This window comes from Chrysemys picta, chromosome 25, assembly GCF_011386835.1.
Source record: "Chrysemys picta bellii isolate R12L10 chromosome 25, ASM1138683v2, whole genome shotgun sequence".
In the NCBI taxonomy this organism is placed as follows: Eukaryota; Metazoa; Chordata; order Testudines; family Emydidae; genus Chrysemys; species Chrysemys picta.
This window is the reverse complement of record NC_088815.1, coordinates 13776184-13793890: the sequence shown is the minus strand read 5'-3', so window position 1 is coordinate 13793890 and position 17707 is coordinate 13776184. Positions and strand designations below refer to the sequence as shown.

General features: G+C 56.4%; 1 protein-coding gene across 8 annotated transcripts in view; it reads right to left on the bottom strand.

The window, feature by feature from the left end:
• The window catches only part of KCNN1 (potassium calcium-activated channel subfamily N member 1), a 75647-nt gene that overhangs the window by 16516 nt on the left and 41424 nt on the right, over window positions 1-17707 (bottom strand). For all 8 annotated transcript variants that reach the window (XR_010594865.1, XM_065578115.1, XM_065578116.1 and 5 more), the window contains 3 exons: window positions 13102-13548; window positions 11019-11114; window positions 5632-6050 (listed from right to left, as the gene is read on the bottom strand). Coding sequence is in view for 7 of the 8 variants with exons in the window: in XM_065578113.1 (XP_065434185.1) it covers window positions 5632-6050; window positions 11019-11114; window positions 13102-13548 (962 nt within the window). In the remaining variant the exon portion in view is untranslated. The remainder of the gene's footprint in view (window positions 1-5631; window positions 6051-11018; window positions 11115-13101; window positions 13549-17707) is intronic.

Here is a 17707-nt window from a genome sequence, read left to right as displayed (position 1 = left end):
GCCTTGACAGATCTCCTGCTAATTGTTCAATGAATTGTTCACCGGTGCAGAATGTTACCACCTTGTTTTGGGAGCCTTGTACACCCCTCCTTTGCCCTGGGGCAGTAATTTCCCACCTTCTTTCATTTGCGGCAGACCCCCTAAAACATTTCAAAGGGAGGGGCAGACCCCTTTGGAAATCTTAGACATAGTCTGCAGACCCCCAGGGGTGCACAGACCACAGGTAAGGGTGGTCTGTGCACCCCTGCACAAGAGATGGATTAATGGTGAACTGAGCCCCTCGTTGGGAATTCACTCTTGGCTAATATTCCGCCTTAATGTTCCATTTCACGAGGATCCGGGCTAGTGAAGCCAAAGAGGTCAGACCTTCGGGGAAGGCAAACACCAAACGGGCATAGCTCAAAATTTGCCTTGGAATCTGAGTAAGAATTTTTTCCCCCACTAATTTCCTCAGCTCTAATTATTCCTGGACCCTTCTCTGGAGCCCATCACCCTAATATCTAGCCTGGACGTGAGGAGGTAGGCAGGGGGGTATTGATGAGCTTCAAATTCAATCACTATTGGTGTGAGCGAGGGGAATGTTAGGAATCTGTCAATAGGATAAATGCTCCATTTTATTTTGGTGCGTAATAACCACTCAAGGGTTGGTGGAGTAATTGACTACACAGCACCATGAGTGAGTCTGGAGCCTTAAAGGGGAGCAACTGAGGCAGAGAGAGAGAGAAAAGGGGGGGGGGAAGTGACTTGCCCTCCGGGTCATATGGCAGGCCAGGGCCAGAGCTGAAAATAGAATCCAGCCGTCCTGGCTTCCAATCCCCTGCTCTACCTGCTAGACTGCCCTGCTGCCCTGCTCACTCACTGAAACGCCGATTGTGTCCTAGATGCAATGCACTAAATTCAGCTGCGTGGCATTTCCCTCTGGCACCCTGGTGCAGCCCAAGGTAGCGTCACACAACGTTACAAGAGAGGCAGCTGACGAGCAGGGCTGGGAGAGGCGGGGGAGAGGGACACTTCTCTGACATGGTGGAACTGGACCCTGAGCAGCCTCTGAGCGGGGCTCAAAAGAGAAAAGGTTACATGGCTCCATTCTCTGCCATGCTTGCTCCTGTCTTCCTCGGGGCCTTCTCCGAAGAGCTGCCAGCCTGTCCCTGGTGAGAAATATAGTTTAGAGACAAGCCACCCAGAGGATCATCTGTATCTTATTTCCAGAATCTGGAACCCCTTGGATCCAGCTCTTCTAGAACCTCTTGGATCCAGAATCTGGAACCCCTTGGATCCAGCTCTTCTAGAACCTCTTGGATCCAGCTCCTTTAGAATCTCTTGAATCCAGAATCTTGCCCATCTGGATTTTCTAGAATGCCATCTTTGCAGAATTTGGAACCTTTTTGAACTTCGATCTTCCACTTAGTGATGCTGGAGAGGGATTGCCCAAGGGAGGAGAAAGAGGAAAACGGAGGCTGCAGGGGGGTAGAGAAAGAGGTGAAACGGGACAGGGAAGAGAAGGAGAACAGAAACAGAAGGGATAGAGCAGAGGATGGAGAGGACGACTAGAAGGATTTCCCAGCGGTGGGAGTGAGGTGATTTTTCACCCAAGTTGAATCAGTTCTGTCTGTTTGATAGGAAAAACCCCAGTGAAATGTTGGGGTGAGCGCCCCCGGTTTTCCCAGTGCCCTGCTGGTCAGAGCATAACCTGGAGCTGCTGTTCACACGCTGGTCTGTTCGAAGCAGTAGGGGAGCAGGGTCATTATCTTGCTGGTGGATGGTTGTTTTAATGGCCTTTTGGCCAGGGAGGCCGGGTGGCTCAGTGCGCCTTGCAGCACGGCAGGGCTTTGAGGTTTCCTCTAGGATGCCAGGTCAAATCCAACTGAATAGCAGTGATGAGGAACAGCTTCTGGGTGGTGGTTGATACACATCCAGGTGGAAGATGGTTGGGACTCAGTCCAGTTCCCCGTGGACAGGCAGCCCTGACTGGCATCAATTAGCCACTTGGTTGGTTGCCTTGGCCCAGAACCCAAGAGCCATGGAGACAACTCCCCTCTGGGTCAGGGCTGAGATGCGGCGGCAGGGCAACGTGGATGGGTCTCTCTCTGCCAAAGCTGGCTCCGCTCTGCTCCGGTCTCCAGGGCTGGCACAGCAGGAGTTTTTGCTTTCGAGAGGCACAGAATAGTAGAGCAGCGCTGCAACCCCCCCCCCCCTTTACTAAAGGGAACCCCGGGGTCCGGGAGCCTCCTTAAGGCCTGAGTGGCGCTCACACCCCACTGCTGCTCGCTCCTCACTGACACCAGGCTAATAACCGGACACTAATAGCCACTCGCCAGCTGCTGCAGCTGATGGCCGCACCCTGCGCTGACCCCACCCTACCCTGTGGTCTCGGTGCTGGCCCCCCTGCGTGGGCAGCTCCAGCGGGACAGGGCTGAGGGAGGGAATTCTCCACCTCCCTGACGCCTCGCACCGGCCCCTCGTTGTTTTCTTTTATCCTGCAAAAAATCCAACTGAGCGACTGGTGAGAGAGGCAGGACTGGCATCCTTCAGGGCCGGGGTCCTCCACCAAGGTGGCACGGCATGGGTGAGTGGAGGGCAGATCTCCGCTACGCTGCACCGTGTAGGTAATCGGCCTCACCTCCATGGGGCGAGAAGGGAGTTCAGTCTGTGGGTCTTTTGGTCCCTGGCCTCAGTGCCAACCCAGGGTTCTCTCACTTAAAAACGTCATCCTGCCCGCTGAGCTCTGACAACTCATCACACCTGCCTGATCAGTGAAATGCAGCTCAGCAGAGAGGCTGGTGCGGACTGGCATCCAGAACTTCTGGGCTCTATTCCTGGCACTGCCATTGACTCCCTGTGTGGTCTCAGGCAAGTCACTGCCTCGTTCCATGCCTCAGTTTCCCCATCTGTACAATGGGGATGATGCTCACAACCTGTTTCCCAGGGAGGGGTTGTGAGGAGCCACCCATATAGATCGCAGCGACTCCTGCACCGGAAGGGGGCGTGGGCCGGTGGACACAGGGCTACCCCCAGCGCAGACGCTCGCTCCAGCGACAGAAGTGGGTTTTCCATTGCGGCAGGAACTCCATCTCCCCAAGTGGCGCTAGCGAATTCAACGGAAGCATCCGTCCACTGACCCAGCCGCGTCTACACCAGGGGCGAGGTCAGCACTCAGGGGCATGCCGTTTTTCACACCCCTGAGCGACGTTTTAACTGTAGACCAGGCCACAGAGAGGGGCCAGCACCGCGGAGGGGAGCTGGGTGAGACGCCTGCGTCCCTTGCGGCCGGCTCTGATGAGAACTAGCTGCCCAGCCCCGGCGCTTAGAGCCCTGTTGGCCCCGGGGCCTGGAGCTTGGCTCCATCTGAGCCCGCGGGCAGAGCGCCTGTGGGGATGCTGCAGTTCCGATCCTAGGGGTACGGCTCTACAGGGCCCGTGATTCCTCCCTCCAGAGCGTGGCTGTTCCTCCCACCTGGCCATGCCAAGGAAAGCAGAGTCCTGCCACTAAAGGGTTAACGGCCCAGCTCCTGGCCACAGGTTGGCAGGGATGGAATGGGAGCCCACTGGCAAAGCATGAGGAATCCACGCCTGGAAACTCTTCCCAAGGGAGAGGTCGAGGGAAGAAGTGGCGCTGGATTCCTGGGCGCACCGGGAATGGACTAGCGGGGGCGGGAGGGGAGGGAGAATGTCGGAGGCACCTGCCCCCATCACAATGAAATGCAGAGGTTCCAAGTGGAAGGGCTCCAGCCTGCTTTCAAGGTTCACGGCCCCTTTGCTACGAACTGGATCCCCGCCTCCGCCCACCCCACCAGCTGCAGCTAATCTTAAATTCTTGGCAGGCGCAAGGCTCGGCAGTAGGCGGCAGCTCCCCGTGCAGGATTGGGGCTAGGGGTTTCTAGGAACGAAGACTCACAGTTTGTCCCTATGAGCAGCATAGCAATTAGAGAGGGAAAACAAGAGCAGATTAATGAGCAGTCCCGGTGCAGCGGAGAAGTGGCAGACAGGAGAGGAGAGGAGAGCAGAGGAGAGGAGAGAGCACACACATACCCCCAGGCACACCGTTCGGGTCCCTTCCGACCTGCAGCTGAAGGAGCACGCGTCGGGCACGAGGCGCCCGCTCCCTTAAAAGCCAGAGCTCGGGACCTGCTCCCTGTTCGATGGGATCCGCCCAAGTTAAAGAGGAGACAAAGGGCCAGATCCCCTGCTGGTATCGATCGGCCCAGCTCTGCTGGAGTCAATGGGATCAGAGCCCCAGCGGATGTAAATCAACCTGGCCTTGGCCCCTAGGATCCCAGCTCCGCTGATTTCACTGACTCCACTGACTGAGGCGGTGGCCCACGGGTGTGCCTGAGATGGCCGAGGTGGGTTACTGTAACCCCCACCCCCCAGTCACCCTGAGAGCTCTCGGCCTGGGTTAGGGTTAGGTAACCTGAGCTTACCCCTGGTTGTAGGGAAAAGGGGGAGCCCTCGGGTGCAGCAGGTGCCCCCTTGCGTCTGGCAGCGGCACCGCGACACGCCAAGCTGGGGGCAAAGAGGCCTGGTGGCGAAGGGGAGACCAGAGGTGGAAGGGGGCGGAGTGGGGAGGACAGGAAGGGAAGCGGGGAGGAATCCTAGGACAGGGCGACGGCTCCAACCGGCTTTGGGGCTCAGAAGCTCATCTTAGTGGAAAGCAAAGCATGAGGGGGGGGGCTTCGCGCCGCCTGAAGGGGGGCCGTGGGGAGGGAGCGGTGCACCTTCAGTGGCTTTTACTTTGAAACAGCAAAGAAAGGAAGAACTAATTGAGGCCAAGAGCACCTGGCGTGTTTAACTCGCTCTGGATCGGCTCCCAGCCCTGCCCCCTCCCCAGCACGCGCTCAGGAAGGCCCCCTGCCCCTCACAGCCGCTGGGGCGCCGAGGTGCCACCTCCGTCCGAATAACAGATCATGTCGGCGGAACGCCAGGTACGACAGAGTCACGCCCGCCCGGCAGACTCAGTCTGACCCCGAGGCTGAGCACCCGCTAGATGGCTGGGCTGAGCGGGCGAACAAGCCCCGGAGGGGAACGGCTGGGGACACCGCGCTGCTCCCCACATCTGCGGAGACGCTCGGGGACGAGAGAGAGGAGGAGCTCGGCTCCAGGGCCGCCGGGGGAGTGTGGGGGGGCAAGTGGGGCAATTTGCCCCAGGCCCCGGGTCCCACAGGGGGCCCCACGAAAGTATAGTGTTCTATAGTATTACAACATTTTTTATGTAAGGGGCCCCCGAAATTGCTTTGCCCCAGGCCCCCTGAATCCTCTGGGCGGCCCTGCTCGGCTCACGTAACAGAGTGGGGCTGTCAGCTGCCAATGACCAGACCATGCCCAGCGGCCTATGAGTCAGCTACCGCTGGGGCTTTAGCTCAGGCAGGAGGTTACTTTCCCACCCAGAGGCTGTGGGTTCGCTCCCTGCTGGTGACCCGTGTTACAGACGGCTGAAGCCGGTAACAGCCAACCAAAGGGCCCTTTCCCTCTACTGGTGGGGGGATCACATACGCAGGGGTCCCCAGCTCTGGTCTATTTAAGAGAGCCCGGCGTGTCTCCAGCTGCCTCTCAGCGCCAGGCCCCGGAGGGCCCGAGCCCCTCCAAAGGGCCCGTGTGCAGAGCCTGCCCCGCCCTCCGCCCGAGGAGCCCTTACCTCTCGCACACGCGCACCGTCCAGGCGGCAATGATCCAGGAGGAGATGCTGAAGACCAGCAGCACGGTGCCGGGGCAGATGGTCATGAGGGTTTTCATGATGAAGCGGGTGTTGAAGTTGATCTTGTTGAGGGCGCCGATGCTGCGGGAGGAGGCGTCGGTGAACAGTTTGCTATGCAGTAGCATGACGCGCCCGATCAGGTAGAGCCGCAGGAACATGGGGATGGAGAGGATGATGTCCACGTCGGCGTCGGCCACCGAGGTGGTGTAGGTGAAGGCCAGCCGGGCCGTCCAGGTGAAGAGGTACTGGCCCGGGATGGGGTGGATGGCGCACACCATCAGCTCCAGGCTGATGAAAAAGATCCGCTTGTAGGTCATGGCTATTCTCCAGTCGTCCGCCCCGTTGTCCACCATGAAGAGCTGGGCAGGGAGAGGGGAGGGGGGTTAGAGCCCGGGGGTTGCTGTAGGATGGGTCGAAAGGCCCAGCAGCAGCTAGCAAGGAGCTGGCAGGTGGTGTGGGGTAGCGCCCGTGGGCTCTATGCCCAGCCCCGCTGGCTGGCCTGGGGCAAGCCCCTTCCCCGCTCTCACACTGCAGCGCCTGGCACAAAGGGCCTGGGGCTCAGGTGGGTTCCCCGGCGCTGCTACAATACAAGCGGTGGCGAGAGGTTCTAGCCAAGGAGTAGGTGGTTAGCCCCAGCTGAGCTCTGCGCCTGGCCAGGAACAGTTCCTGTCCTAAATAGAGCAGGCAGCTAAAGGAAGGTTTGTTCTCCCCCTTTTACAGGAACTGATGCACTAGATCAGGCAGCGAGTCACTGCAGAGGTGGGAACTGAACTCACCCCTCCTGGCGCCGCTGCCTACCCACCAGACCAGGCATCCAGTCCTGTAGCGACACCCGCCTGGACCGGTGATAAATAATAACAAGGGCCTTCCTGTCTTTCCCTCCCGCCCCCGGGGCCAGCTGTGCAGGGCAGAAGGGGAGAGACGGGTAACTGAACGAACCCTGTTCTAAATGCAATAGGATTTATAGAGGGCTCGTATTGCCCTTTGAACAAGGGATGTTTTTCTCCTGTGCCCCGTCACCGGCAGCAGGTCGCATGTGGCTCTCGGCAATAATTGCAGCCAATAATAAAGTTGTAATGGGACGTCTCGGAGCAATTTAGCCCTGCATTATTCTTCTGGGACACTGCCAGGCTTCTCCGGGGCCCACTCGGCACTGGAAACGGCCAGGCGGAAGCCCGGCCTGAAGATCCATTCCCCCTGTGCCGCCTGCAACAGCCGGAGCTGTTCGGCTGAGTAATGACTGCACGCATCACCCAGCCCAAAGCCACTGCTCGCACATCTGCTTCTGCGTCAGCTTGGCTGGCAGGCTCTCATCCCAGGGCCTGCTGTGGGGATTTTCCATCTTCCCCGGCACTCACACAGGCTGCACAGAGCTTGCTGGCTTTCTCTGTCAAGGCAGAGTGGGGCGGTCCCTGCTCAGGCCCCTCTCTCTGCTTGTCTATCCCGCCAGTAACCATGTCTCAGCGCTACTACAGCTGAACAACCTTCCCGCGGAACTCAGGCCAGAGGTTTGGGCGCAGATTAGAGGCAGCACCGGAGTCCGAGTCTGCAGTGAAACAGACCCAGGAATGTCTAAAATCCCCCTAACAGGGTAGGCACCTCACTCGCTTACGTACTTCTGGAACCCCCCTAAGCGCCTGTCGGCGTCTTTAGCTGCCCAAATACCTGGTATTTATAGATTTGTAAAACGCTACCAGATCAGAGGGGTTGTGGTTTGGTCTCTGGACAAGTATAAATGACTGTAGAGGCCCCGGCGTCCAGTGGCACCCCGTTTATCCGATTTAATTGGGATCGAGGCCAGATCGGATGATCAAAAATTCAGCTAATCAGGAGGGCCGCGTGAAACTAAGTTACGTGCTTCAGCCCCAGGCGGTGGGGCTCTGACTGTCAGTGTCCGCACAGCTTGCTGTCAATAAGCTCAGATATTCAGTGTTGCCAGTTTTCATGGTTTGAACATGAGTTTCGTAGTATCTGGTGTCCCAGCTTCTGGAATTTGGTGATTTTTTGTTTAAAGCAAGTCAATTTCTAACCCTCAGACTGCAAAGAAAACCTTGAAAATGTGACTAGTGCGTAACCCCAAAGGCTGAAGACCCAAAAGGCAAACGAACATTGTTAGTTGAAGCCAATCTCAATATTTTGGGGAGCCGGACTCACGAGGTTTGAACGTTGGGGGTTGGCCATCCTGCGGATTTTGAGCGCTACTGAGTCTTCTTGCCAATGTTTAGGATTTTCCAGCCACAATTTCCTAGGTGGATCAGTATTTCCCTGTGTTGCCGCGCGAAAAGTCCCCGCAAAGTGACATTAAATACACAGCAGGTGAGGAAAGAGCAGCTGTAGAAATCCACAGAGCGGCGTCCCAGACGGCAGGACTCATCCGAGACCGGCCTCTCTCTTCCTGCTGTGCAGAACGGGCGAGCTCGCTTTCCCTCAATTAAGGCATTAAAATCCACCTCCCTAAGCTCTTAACGCATTACTATCGACTTTCTCCTGGCGATGCTGTGGCTGCAGGATGAATGCTGTGACTTCTCCGAACAGCTGCTTGGGGGCACAGAGCTCAGCCTCTGCGGAACGGGTGGTGCTTTGCCGTAAGGGGACATGATCAAAGTCACATCGGGTGTAGCCGATGCGGTGGGCATTACTGGGAGGAAGATGGTTTACTGCCCAAAGGGGCTAGATTGCAAGCCAGAGGCAGCACAGATAGGAGAGAGGTTGCTGTGGTGAACTTCAAATGGACCAGGCGCCAGGGTCAGAAAGTCCCTGGATAAAAAAAATTCCTGATTTTTGCTGTATCTGCTCCTTCAACTCATCTCTCCGCGGCACCAGGCGCCGTCTCTGAACACTGGAGACTTTTGTTTTCCTCTCAAACCCCAGCTAGAAAATCCTGTTATCAAGTACAATTCCGGCTCCAATTGTGCAACCTGTTCTGGGTGGATGAAACGCTGGGTCTCCGCAGAGCTCTGCTGGGTCTGGTTCTCCTTTGCTCTGCGCCTTGTGCAGCCACTGGCCCCGGGGCAGCATGAACATCGCTGACGTGCCAGGGCACGGGGTGGGAGCGCAGCTTGTGTAGACGGACCTGAGTTAATGTTCATCTAGCTGGCTCGTGTACTGGAGCAGCCAAAAGGGGTCCCCAGTTGGAGAGGGCCCCCAAGCTGAGTGGTGTTGTGACCTTGTGCGTGGGATCGCAGTGCCATTCAGGTTTGGCCTGGCATCATGGCAGAGGGACGGCTGGGCCATACCTGAGTGGCGCTGCGATCCTGCGTACCAGCAATGCCTGGGGCGGAGATCTGGGCTCTGCCCCGCAGGATAGAAGCTGAGCCCCTGTTGTGGGGTAAGTGCAGTGGGAGCTTGTTCTCTGATTCCCCCCCCCCCCCAGCAGGAATTTTTTTGGAAGGGTTAGGGTTCTAGATTTCAGATTTTGCCCCGGGTCCCCTAAAAATCACAGAAGGAATGCACCAGCGCTGAAGCCTTCAAACATCATGAGATTAAAAAAAAATAATAATACATTTGGGGTTGTTCTCTTTTTACAAAAGCTGAGCTTCTCAGGTAATCCCCTGACTCCAGCACCTTGTACTTTAAGGGAAAACATCACATATTGCGAGACTCAATAAAAACACGCTACTGAGTCTTCTTGCCAATTTTTAGGATTTTCCAGCCACAATTTCCTAGGTTGATCAGTATTTCCCTGTGTATTTCCCTGTGTCGGCAACACCGTCAGTATCTGCAACCCACACATCAGTAGCGCTCAAAATCCGCAGGATGCAACAAGTAAATAAAGAACAGAAGGTGACAGGCATATACAGTTTATAATTGAATAGTAACAAGCCAATGCAGCTTGTTTTAATGTTAATAACCTACTGGCTAATTTGTCATACAGGGAAGGACGTGTTTTAAGATGTGATGTTGCACCTTTATAATGAATGTTGTCATGCCAACCTGAAGCAGCAAGCCGCCCCCTCGGCGTATGTGCAGGAGGGAGTGGCATGTGCTAAACATGTTAGTAGAGTCCCTCTTAAGCCTTCAGAATAGATCTTAAGTGGGACATGGGTCTCCTGTACCGGGGAGGATTTCACCTGTTGATCGGCGCTGTCTCAGATGAACGGCGCCACCTACTGACTCCCCAGCACTGCTTCCTGCAGTACCTCCCTGTTCCTTGGAGGTCTCCCGACTGCTAAGATCTCCTAGCTGGGTCAGGTTAGGTCTGTGGGCACCAGATTCTTTTAAAAGAGCTCTGGGCCGGATTTCCAGCCCTTTAGGTGCTGGGGAAAACTTGCCGGTAAATGTCACAATGGGAACCCGCTGACCCCACTTGAAAATCTGACCCTTAGGCAGGGGCCTCCATGGGAGCTGAGTTCTTGTGAGAATCCGAGCCCAGCGGCAGGTGCTGAGCCCTGGGAAATGTAGCCCGCAGCTCTTCTGAAAAATTCTGGCCCGTCCTGACCCTGCTCCTCTTAGATCTGACACAGCTGCAGGGCTCAGAGACAGCCCCAACCCCCCCCTCCAAACCCCTTTGAACTTTGCGGGGGAGGAAGCGGTTGAAAAATTGGGATCCAGGTGTGAAATTTGCAGCTTGGGGCCACCTCTAGGAAAGCTGCAGCTAATCAATGTCTCCTGTATTGCAGCGGTTCTCAACCCGGGGTACACATGCCCCTGGGGTTCACACAGGTCTTCCAGGGGGCACTCAACTCATCTAGATCATATTTCTCAATGTGGGGGATGCAACTCCCAGGGGGTCATGGGATGGGTTGGGGGGGGGTCACAAGTGCAGGGCCGGCGTTAGAGGGGGGCAAACAGGGCAGTTGCCCGGGGCCTTATGCCACTGGGACTCTGCAAAGCTAGGTTACATGCTTCAGCCCTGCCGTCCGGGGCTCCGGCTTCAGAGAAGGCTCAGAAGTGAAAAACAGGCTCAGGTATCACTCTGAAATTTAAGTACGATATTTATATTCCGGTTGATTCATAATGATATGGGAAAAAGGAGAAAGTGAAGAGTGATGTGACACTTGTGTATTTTCACGTCTGATTTGGTAAGCAAGTAATTTTTAAGTGAGGTGAAACTTGGGGACACGCAAGACAAATCCGACTCCTGAAAGGGGGACAGTCGACTGGAAAGGTTGAGAACCACAGTTTGGACAAACTCAAGTTCCCACGAGGACCGCCGGCTCCGTGTCTCAGGAGGGGCGAAGGTTTGGTTTGAGCACATGCAATGGGATTCCCAGAAGAACGTTCCTGTCTGATTTCACACTCCCATCAGCTGTGCCTGGTGCCGGCACAAACTCCACCCCCCCACCGTGAAATAGGGAAGGGGCCATGCGCTGGGGTGGGCAGCTCACCTGGATTTCTCTGGCATGGTACATGATGATGAGGCCCAGAAGTATCATGGTTGAAAGGCTGATAAGGCATTTCAGTGCAAATGAATATGAAGATTCCTGAAAGGGAGACAGAGAGGAGCAGCGTCAGGCATGGTTCCCCCTTCGGTCCCGAGGAGACCCGTGGCAGGGAGGCTCTGGACTCGGCTCGTTCGATAGGCGCACACAGATCTTTATGGAAAGGCGCGTACCGAGCTGGTGGGAGGGACTCACCGTCTTCGCTTGGGACGAACCTGGCATGCTGCAGGGATCCCGACTCCAGGAGAGAGCCGATCCCGTGGGCAGGCCATCAGCCACTCGCCGGCCCAATCTGCACTGAACTCCAGGCTGGGTTGCTGGCCTCTCGGGGCAAATCTCCGCAGCGGCTGACGGGAATCTCCAGGGCAGGTGGACATGCCCGGGGTAGCCCTGATCAAGCTTGTGCGCTGCAAAGAGCAGCGTGGCCATGGTCTGGTGCTGGCAGCGGCTCGGGCCGGCCGCCCTGCTACATACCTAGGACCTCGGAGGGGGTTGTCCTCCAGCGACTAGCTCATGCCGCCATGGCCACGTTGCTATTCTTAGCGCACGAGCTCCCCCAGAGCTGGTGAGCGTATGTCTACCCGAGCTGGGAATCACGCCCCCAGCTGCTGCCTGGACGTACCCCCTGGCCCCAGAGGCTGGCCGGGAAACCTGCAGTACAGGACACCCCAATGCAGGGGTTAATCCTAACCCTGTTCCCCTCCCTACTGACAGTCAGCCAGCGTTTGGCAGTGATCCGCTAAGCCTCCCAGCTCCCCCCATTAGGATCCACATTTATTTCACAGACAGGGAAAATGAGGCACAGAGATGCTGAGACGCGCCCAAGGATACCCAGGAGGTTGGGGCGGAGCCAGGAATGGAACCCAGCTCTCCAGAATCCAACCCTGAGCGTTAGCCCCTGAACCAGCTTCCTCTCTTGAGATCCCAACCGATTCTGGGGGGTTACACTTGCCCCTAAGAGGCAGCCTCCGGTGTGGCTGAGGGGGGCAGACGCCACATGACCAGTTCCATCCAGGGATGCATTTGACACATGGATGTTAGCAGCCTGGGGCCCTGTTCTGATCCCCGGGGCCTTGCACAGAGGTCTGCCGGCCCTCCGGTGACAGATGTGCAAGCCAGCTTCTGTAGCGGCAAGATCTGGGACTCTGCAGTCACAGACATGTCGACAATGTTCAGTTGAGGCGGGAGCGCGGGACAGGTGAGCTGCATGGCAGCATGCAGGGGACAGGCGGGTGTTTGCATGAACGATTCTGTCTGGCCCCACACCTCTGCCGTTCGGGGGAAGATTCATCAGCCCTGGAGAGAAGCCAGCTGAGCAAGAATGATAAAGCATCTCGCTGAGCCAGGACTGTTCACACTGTCAGCACAAAGCGCCCATTGGCATCAAACGTCGCAGCGAAGGGCAGGGTCCATTAATCCTCACAGCAGCTCGGGGGAGGAGAGCCATCGCTGGGTCGGTGCAAACACAGACCCACGGGGTGGGGGAGAACAGGTGCACACGCACAGAGATGGGTCCGTGCACGTATCCCTGCATCGGTGCACCCACACATACTTAGACTCTGGGACACACGTTTAAACGCATCTTCCTTTCCCCAGACGCACCCACATCACCCCCTGGCACACCCGCGTGTGCACACCCCCACAGCAAGCTGACGTTCAAACATGCGGGCAGTCCTGCTCTCTCTGTCTCTCTCACGCCTGTTCCTTATCCCTTATGTGTGTTACGGTGGCACTCGGACGCCTGGTGTGCCAGGCGCTGTACACACACACAGCTGTCTTGCACTCACACAGCCTCCAGCCCCCCGCCCGCGTGAGACCTAGGTACCAGCTAAAAGTTCCACTTATGCTCCAGGACTGGGACTCCCAGGATCCTTTGCTTCCCAAGGGCGACATACAGGCCTGGACCCCCACAGGGCGTGAGTGGGACTTAGGCGGTACCCAGGACTTGCGCCAGCCTCTTCTCTGAGCCAGGCGCGTCTGTCCCCCGGGTCCCCGGCCTTTCGGCTTCAAGACAGGCCGCGGTCCCTACCTTGGTGTAGACTCCCCAGGAGAGCTCCGTCTCCGTCACCATGACGACGATGCCGAACATCCCGAAGATCAAGGCGTAGTCGCTCAGGCGTTTGCGCTTCTCGAAGAGCGCCCGCCGGTGGCCCAGCCGGTACCCAACGTTCTGGTTCTTCTTCTGGCTCCGGGAGCGCGCCGCCGCCGCCGCCTCTTCCGCCTGCAAGCTTGTATCCTTGGCCTGCTCGGTTTTGGAGACCACCACCTCCAGGCCCGAGCTGTGGAGGGTCTGCAGGGGCTGGGTCTCGGCTCCCAGTTCATGGAGGTTGCGCTGGGAGGCGCTCAGGCTGCTCAGGGGTCGGACCACGCCTCCATTGTACTTGCAGCTGTTCATGGCTATCTCGGTGAAGGGGTTGGGCTCGCTGAACGCTGTCTTGGATCCAGCATGATTCAGAACCTGGGCGTCCGCATTTACCTGGGAGGAGACGGAGATGGGGTTAGAGAGAGGCACACCTGGGGGCAGAGAGACGGGGGGGGGGGGGAAGGGGAGAGCTCGCCCCCTTCTCAGTCCAAGTACCCCGGGACTGCAGCTTCCATTCTACAAAGCAGAATTTGAGCTAAAGGGGGTGCAGGGGGCTAGTTATTATTAGTCTGTGTTACTTATCTAGCATCACAGATGCGCGGCAGGGACAGCGAAGGGAGGGCAGGCCCTGGGCTGGTCTCAACCCCCGGACCATGACTGCTAAGAGCCAGCATCGAGAGGCGGCCCATGGGGTCTGCCTGCGCAGCGGTGTGTGGCTCTAAACCGCACCACCTGAGCCGCTCTTGAACCCCGGTCCCCTGGCAGCTACGAGAAGGCAGGCCGTGGCACCCACCCTAAGGCAGAGAGACCCCCGACATTACCAAGACACAGAGCTGTGGACGGCGACCATGCATGAGGATAAAGGCTCCATTAGCAAATGGACGGGGAGGCCCAGAGGCAGGGACCATGCTGGGAGAGAGGGCTGCAAGAGCCTACACAGAGGTGAGGGGCTTGTCTGCCCGGCCCTGCCCACCCTTGGGACCATTGCAGGGTGGAATTCACCCCCGGGGCAGTAGGCCAGGAGGAGAGGACAATGCAGGCATGGGGAGGGGCGTAATGCAGCTCAGATGCTGTGGTGATGGGCACTCTATAAAAAGTAGGTAGAGGAGAAAGAAAGAAAGAAAATTCAGCAGTCCCTTGAGATACAGGTGCACATGCTAGGGGGCACGGTTACCTGATCTACTCACTGGGCAACACTCCCTTCCCAGAGCTGGGAATAGAACCCAGGCGTCCTGACTGCCACTCCCCGCTCTCACCTCTGAACACGCCCAGAGATGCCCACAAAAAAAATCAACAAACAAACAACTCAGCTGGTTAAAATAGTTTGACCCCAAAGGTTCCCAAAAGGATTTTACAAACTTCAGCTCCGCACATGGATCCCTTCGACCAGCGTGGAAATGCGGCCACCTCTGTGGCGAAGTGCACTAACCGCATAACAACTCACAGCCACAGGAAGTGAAGAATTCCACGTACAGCTGCAACGACCCCCGGGTGGGGGTTGGACAGAGGCGGGTTATATCACACTCCCAGTCAGTACCCAGGCCGGGAACACTAATGATCCAACCAGCGGACCAAATTCGGTCACAAATCCTGGCCATGTCCCACCTGAGGCATGCTGGGAAGACGCTAAGAAGACCTTGGGACTTGAAGGATCAGTTTCAAATCTCATCTAAAAGCCAGTGCCCACTAGTAGAGCCCTGGGCAGATACCAAATGTGTATCCGCATCCGATCTGCGATCCACGAACATGGTCCGTGGATATAAAGCAGATATCTGCAAATCCACAAGCGCCGGGCCACTAGCTCAGAACAAAGTGCGCCCCCTCATGACTTGCCTCCGTGACAGGGTCATAAACAGCAGTTAGGGGTTATGGACCGACACAACATCCCAAAGCTCGGTAGCTCTTGCTGGTCTCCCATCCGACCCCTGCTTAGCACTGAGCACTGGCAGAATCCCAGCGTGAGGAACAGGCTACCCTCCCTCACACCCCTTCCTTGGCCCTCCCCTTTCTTGCTTGGGTGCCCAGGGACCCAGCACTTCAGAGGCTGCTGCCTCGCGGGAATGGCTGCAGTAGCAGTGGGGGGTGGACAGGTCTGTCTGGGCCTCTCTAATAAGACTTTGATTTTTCCTGAGCTGTGTGGAGCCATCTCGCTGGCTGGCGAACAGGCCTTTCCCCGGTGCTGATTAATGACCTGCATCTGGCACGGGGCACGGGTTGGGGAATGAATCTCCTGTCTGTTAGCCAAGTGCCTGCACGTCAAAACAGAGCGCCCGCAGCAGATCTGGAGTAACGCCTCATCCCACTCTGGAGCCAGGACAGCGAGGCTGATAGGCAAAGCCACCTTTTGCTCCAGCTTTGAGGCAGGGTCACCAGTGAAACGAGTTTGTTTGGGCTTAGTATTGGCAGGGGGTTGTTATACAATCACTGTCCAAGGCAATGTGACTTCCGGGTTCTCTGCTCACAATGGAGCCAGGGCAGGAAGACAGGAGGAAAGGATATATGTGTGTGTGTGTGTGTGTGTGTGTGTGTGTGTGTGTGTGTGTGTGTGTGTGTGTGTGTGTGTGTGTGTGTGTGTACGTACATACACAAGGCTATATAGTCACAGGAACATAGGAACTACAACACTTAGTTGGACCGTGGGCCCGTCTAACTAGTGTAGAGCAGGAAATTATTTTCCCAACCCAGGAGAATTTTTGAGATTTTGAAAATTTTTCCCATCCTGAATCAGGGCAAAGTCAAAATCTTAAACATTTTTACAAACTGACTGATAATAAAAGAAAAAAAAATCAGAGCAGGCCAATCAAAATGTTTTGTTTTGATCGTTTCTACACATTTCATTTTGATTTTGACTTTTTTTTAAAATTCTTTTAAGTATAAATTAAGTAAAATTTTGAAACAAAAAGCCATTATGAACCAAAACCCAAAATGGTTCACTTAGAAAATGGCCAAACATCCCATTTCAACTATTTTGAAACTTTCCCCCCAATGAGATTAGTCTAAACTCCCCCTTTCCCGTGAACAGTTTTGGTTTTGACAAATCTGGATGTAAAAACATTCCCGGCCAGTTCTATATCTAGCCTGTCCCCTACATTAGCCAGCAGCAACTGGTGTCAGAGAGAAAAATCCTGCAGGAGGCACTGTTGGGATAACCGTCTCCCAGGGAAATTTCCCTCCTGACCCCTATTAGAGATTGGGGCTCATGCCCTGAAGCATGAAGGTTTCTAGCCCTTCCAAAGCAATAAGATATTTATTTTTCATAATTTGCTAGCTGTAATGCTGGCTAGTCTCACTACACGTTTCTTTGCTGCTAAGCTGTTAGCCTCAATGCTGCCATGTCCACTGGCTCACTGCGCCCTGGGTGGAAAAACACCTTATTTTGCCAGACGTCAATTTGTCATCTTCCAGCTTTGTGGAATGGCCCCTCTCGTTCTTGCAGTCACATGAAAAGCCTTTCGATCGGGCTCGAAGCAGCCTGCACTGTCACTAGCCCGAAGCACTGAAGATGAGCTCCAAAATCAAAGCCCTCTTTCTAAAAAGCTGTCGGATCCTAAATGCAGCAGGGCCGGGGGGCTCTCCCAGGCAGGCCGAGAGAGGGGACAGACGTGGTGCTGGGCACTATCATCCATCCCCTGCTTGACCCACGTGCAGCAGGGAAAGGTCCCGCAAGGGATGGCTTCTCATCGCATTTCCAAGCACGTGGGCAAGTGGCAAGCCCCATCCTCTAAAGCAGTCGCTGAGGTCTCCAAAGGCAGCATTGGGCTCTGCTCTGCTCCTGAGACAGGCCATTATGATCCACTGCATAGAATTCCTGGTCGGCGCAGAGAAATAGCCCCCCATGAGAAAGCAACGGCAAGGCCAGCCCCACCCTTGGTGGCTGGGAGCTCAGATACCACGGGGATGGGCATGGGTGAAAGGTGGCCTTGTGGCGAAGGGGCTAGGTTGGGACTTTGATGGGGCTGAGTATCCAACTCTGCCATTGACACTCCAGTCAATCACTTCATCTCTCGGGCCCTTGGTTCTCTGCTGATCAAGTTATAATTTCACATCGCATGGGGAGGGGGGAGGTTTAGGGGCAATCCAGGGGAGGGTCCCAGGTCCCAATCCCCGGAGGCGCTATGTGCTCCCTGCCGCAAAGCTCCCTGCCAGAACTAGGGTTACCATCAGTCCGGGTTTCCCCGGACATGTCCGGCTTTTTCAGCTTTAAATGGCCATCGGGGGGGATTTCTAATAAAGTAGAAATGGCCGGGATTTCCCCCTTCCCCTCATGCAGAGTGCGGCGTGGCTGATTGGACGGCTGGGCCTGATTGAAAGCCACTCGCAGCCACTGGGGCCTCTAGCAGCCAGAGTCCCTCCCTCTCCCGCGCTCCCTCCTCCCCAGCAGAGCAGCACGGCACAGTGTTTGGCTCCACGTGGAGCCCACAGCTCTCCCTCTGCCGGGGGAGCGGGGGAGCAGGGCAGGTGGGGGGGTGCAGAGGCTGCAGGGCGAGGAGGAGTAGGGCAGGTGGGGGCATAGAGGCTGCAGGGGCAGGGCAGGTGGGGAGCGCAGAGGCTG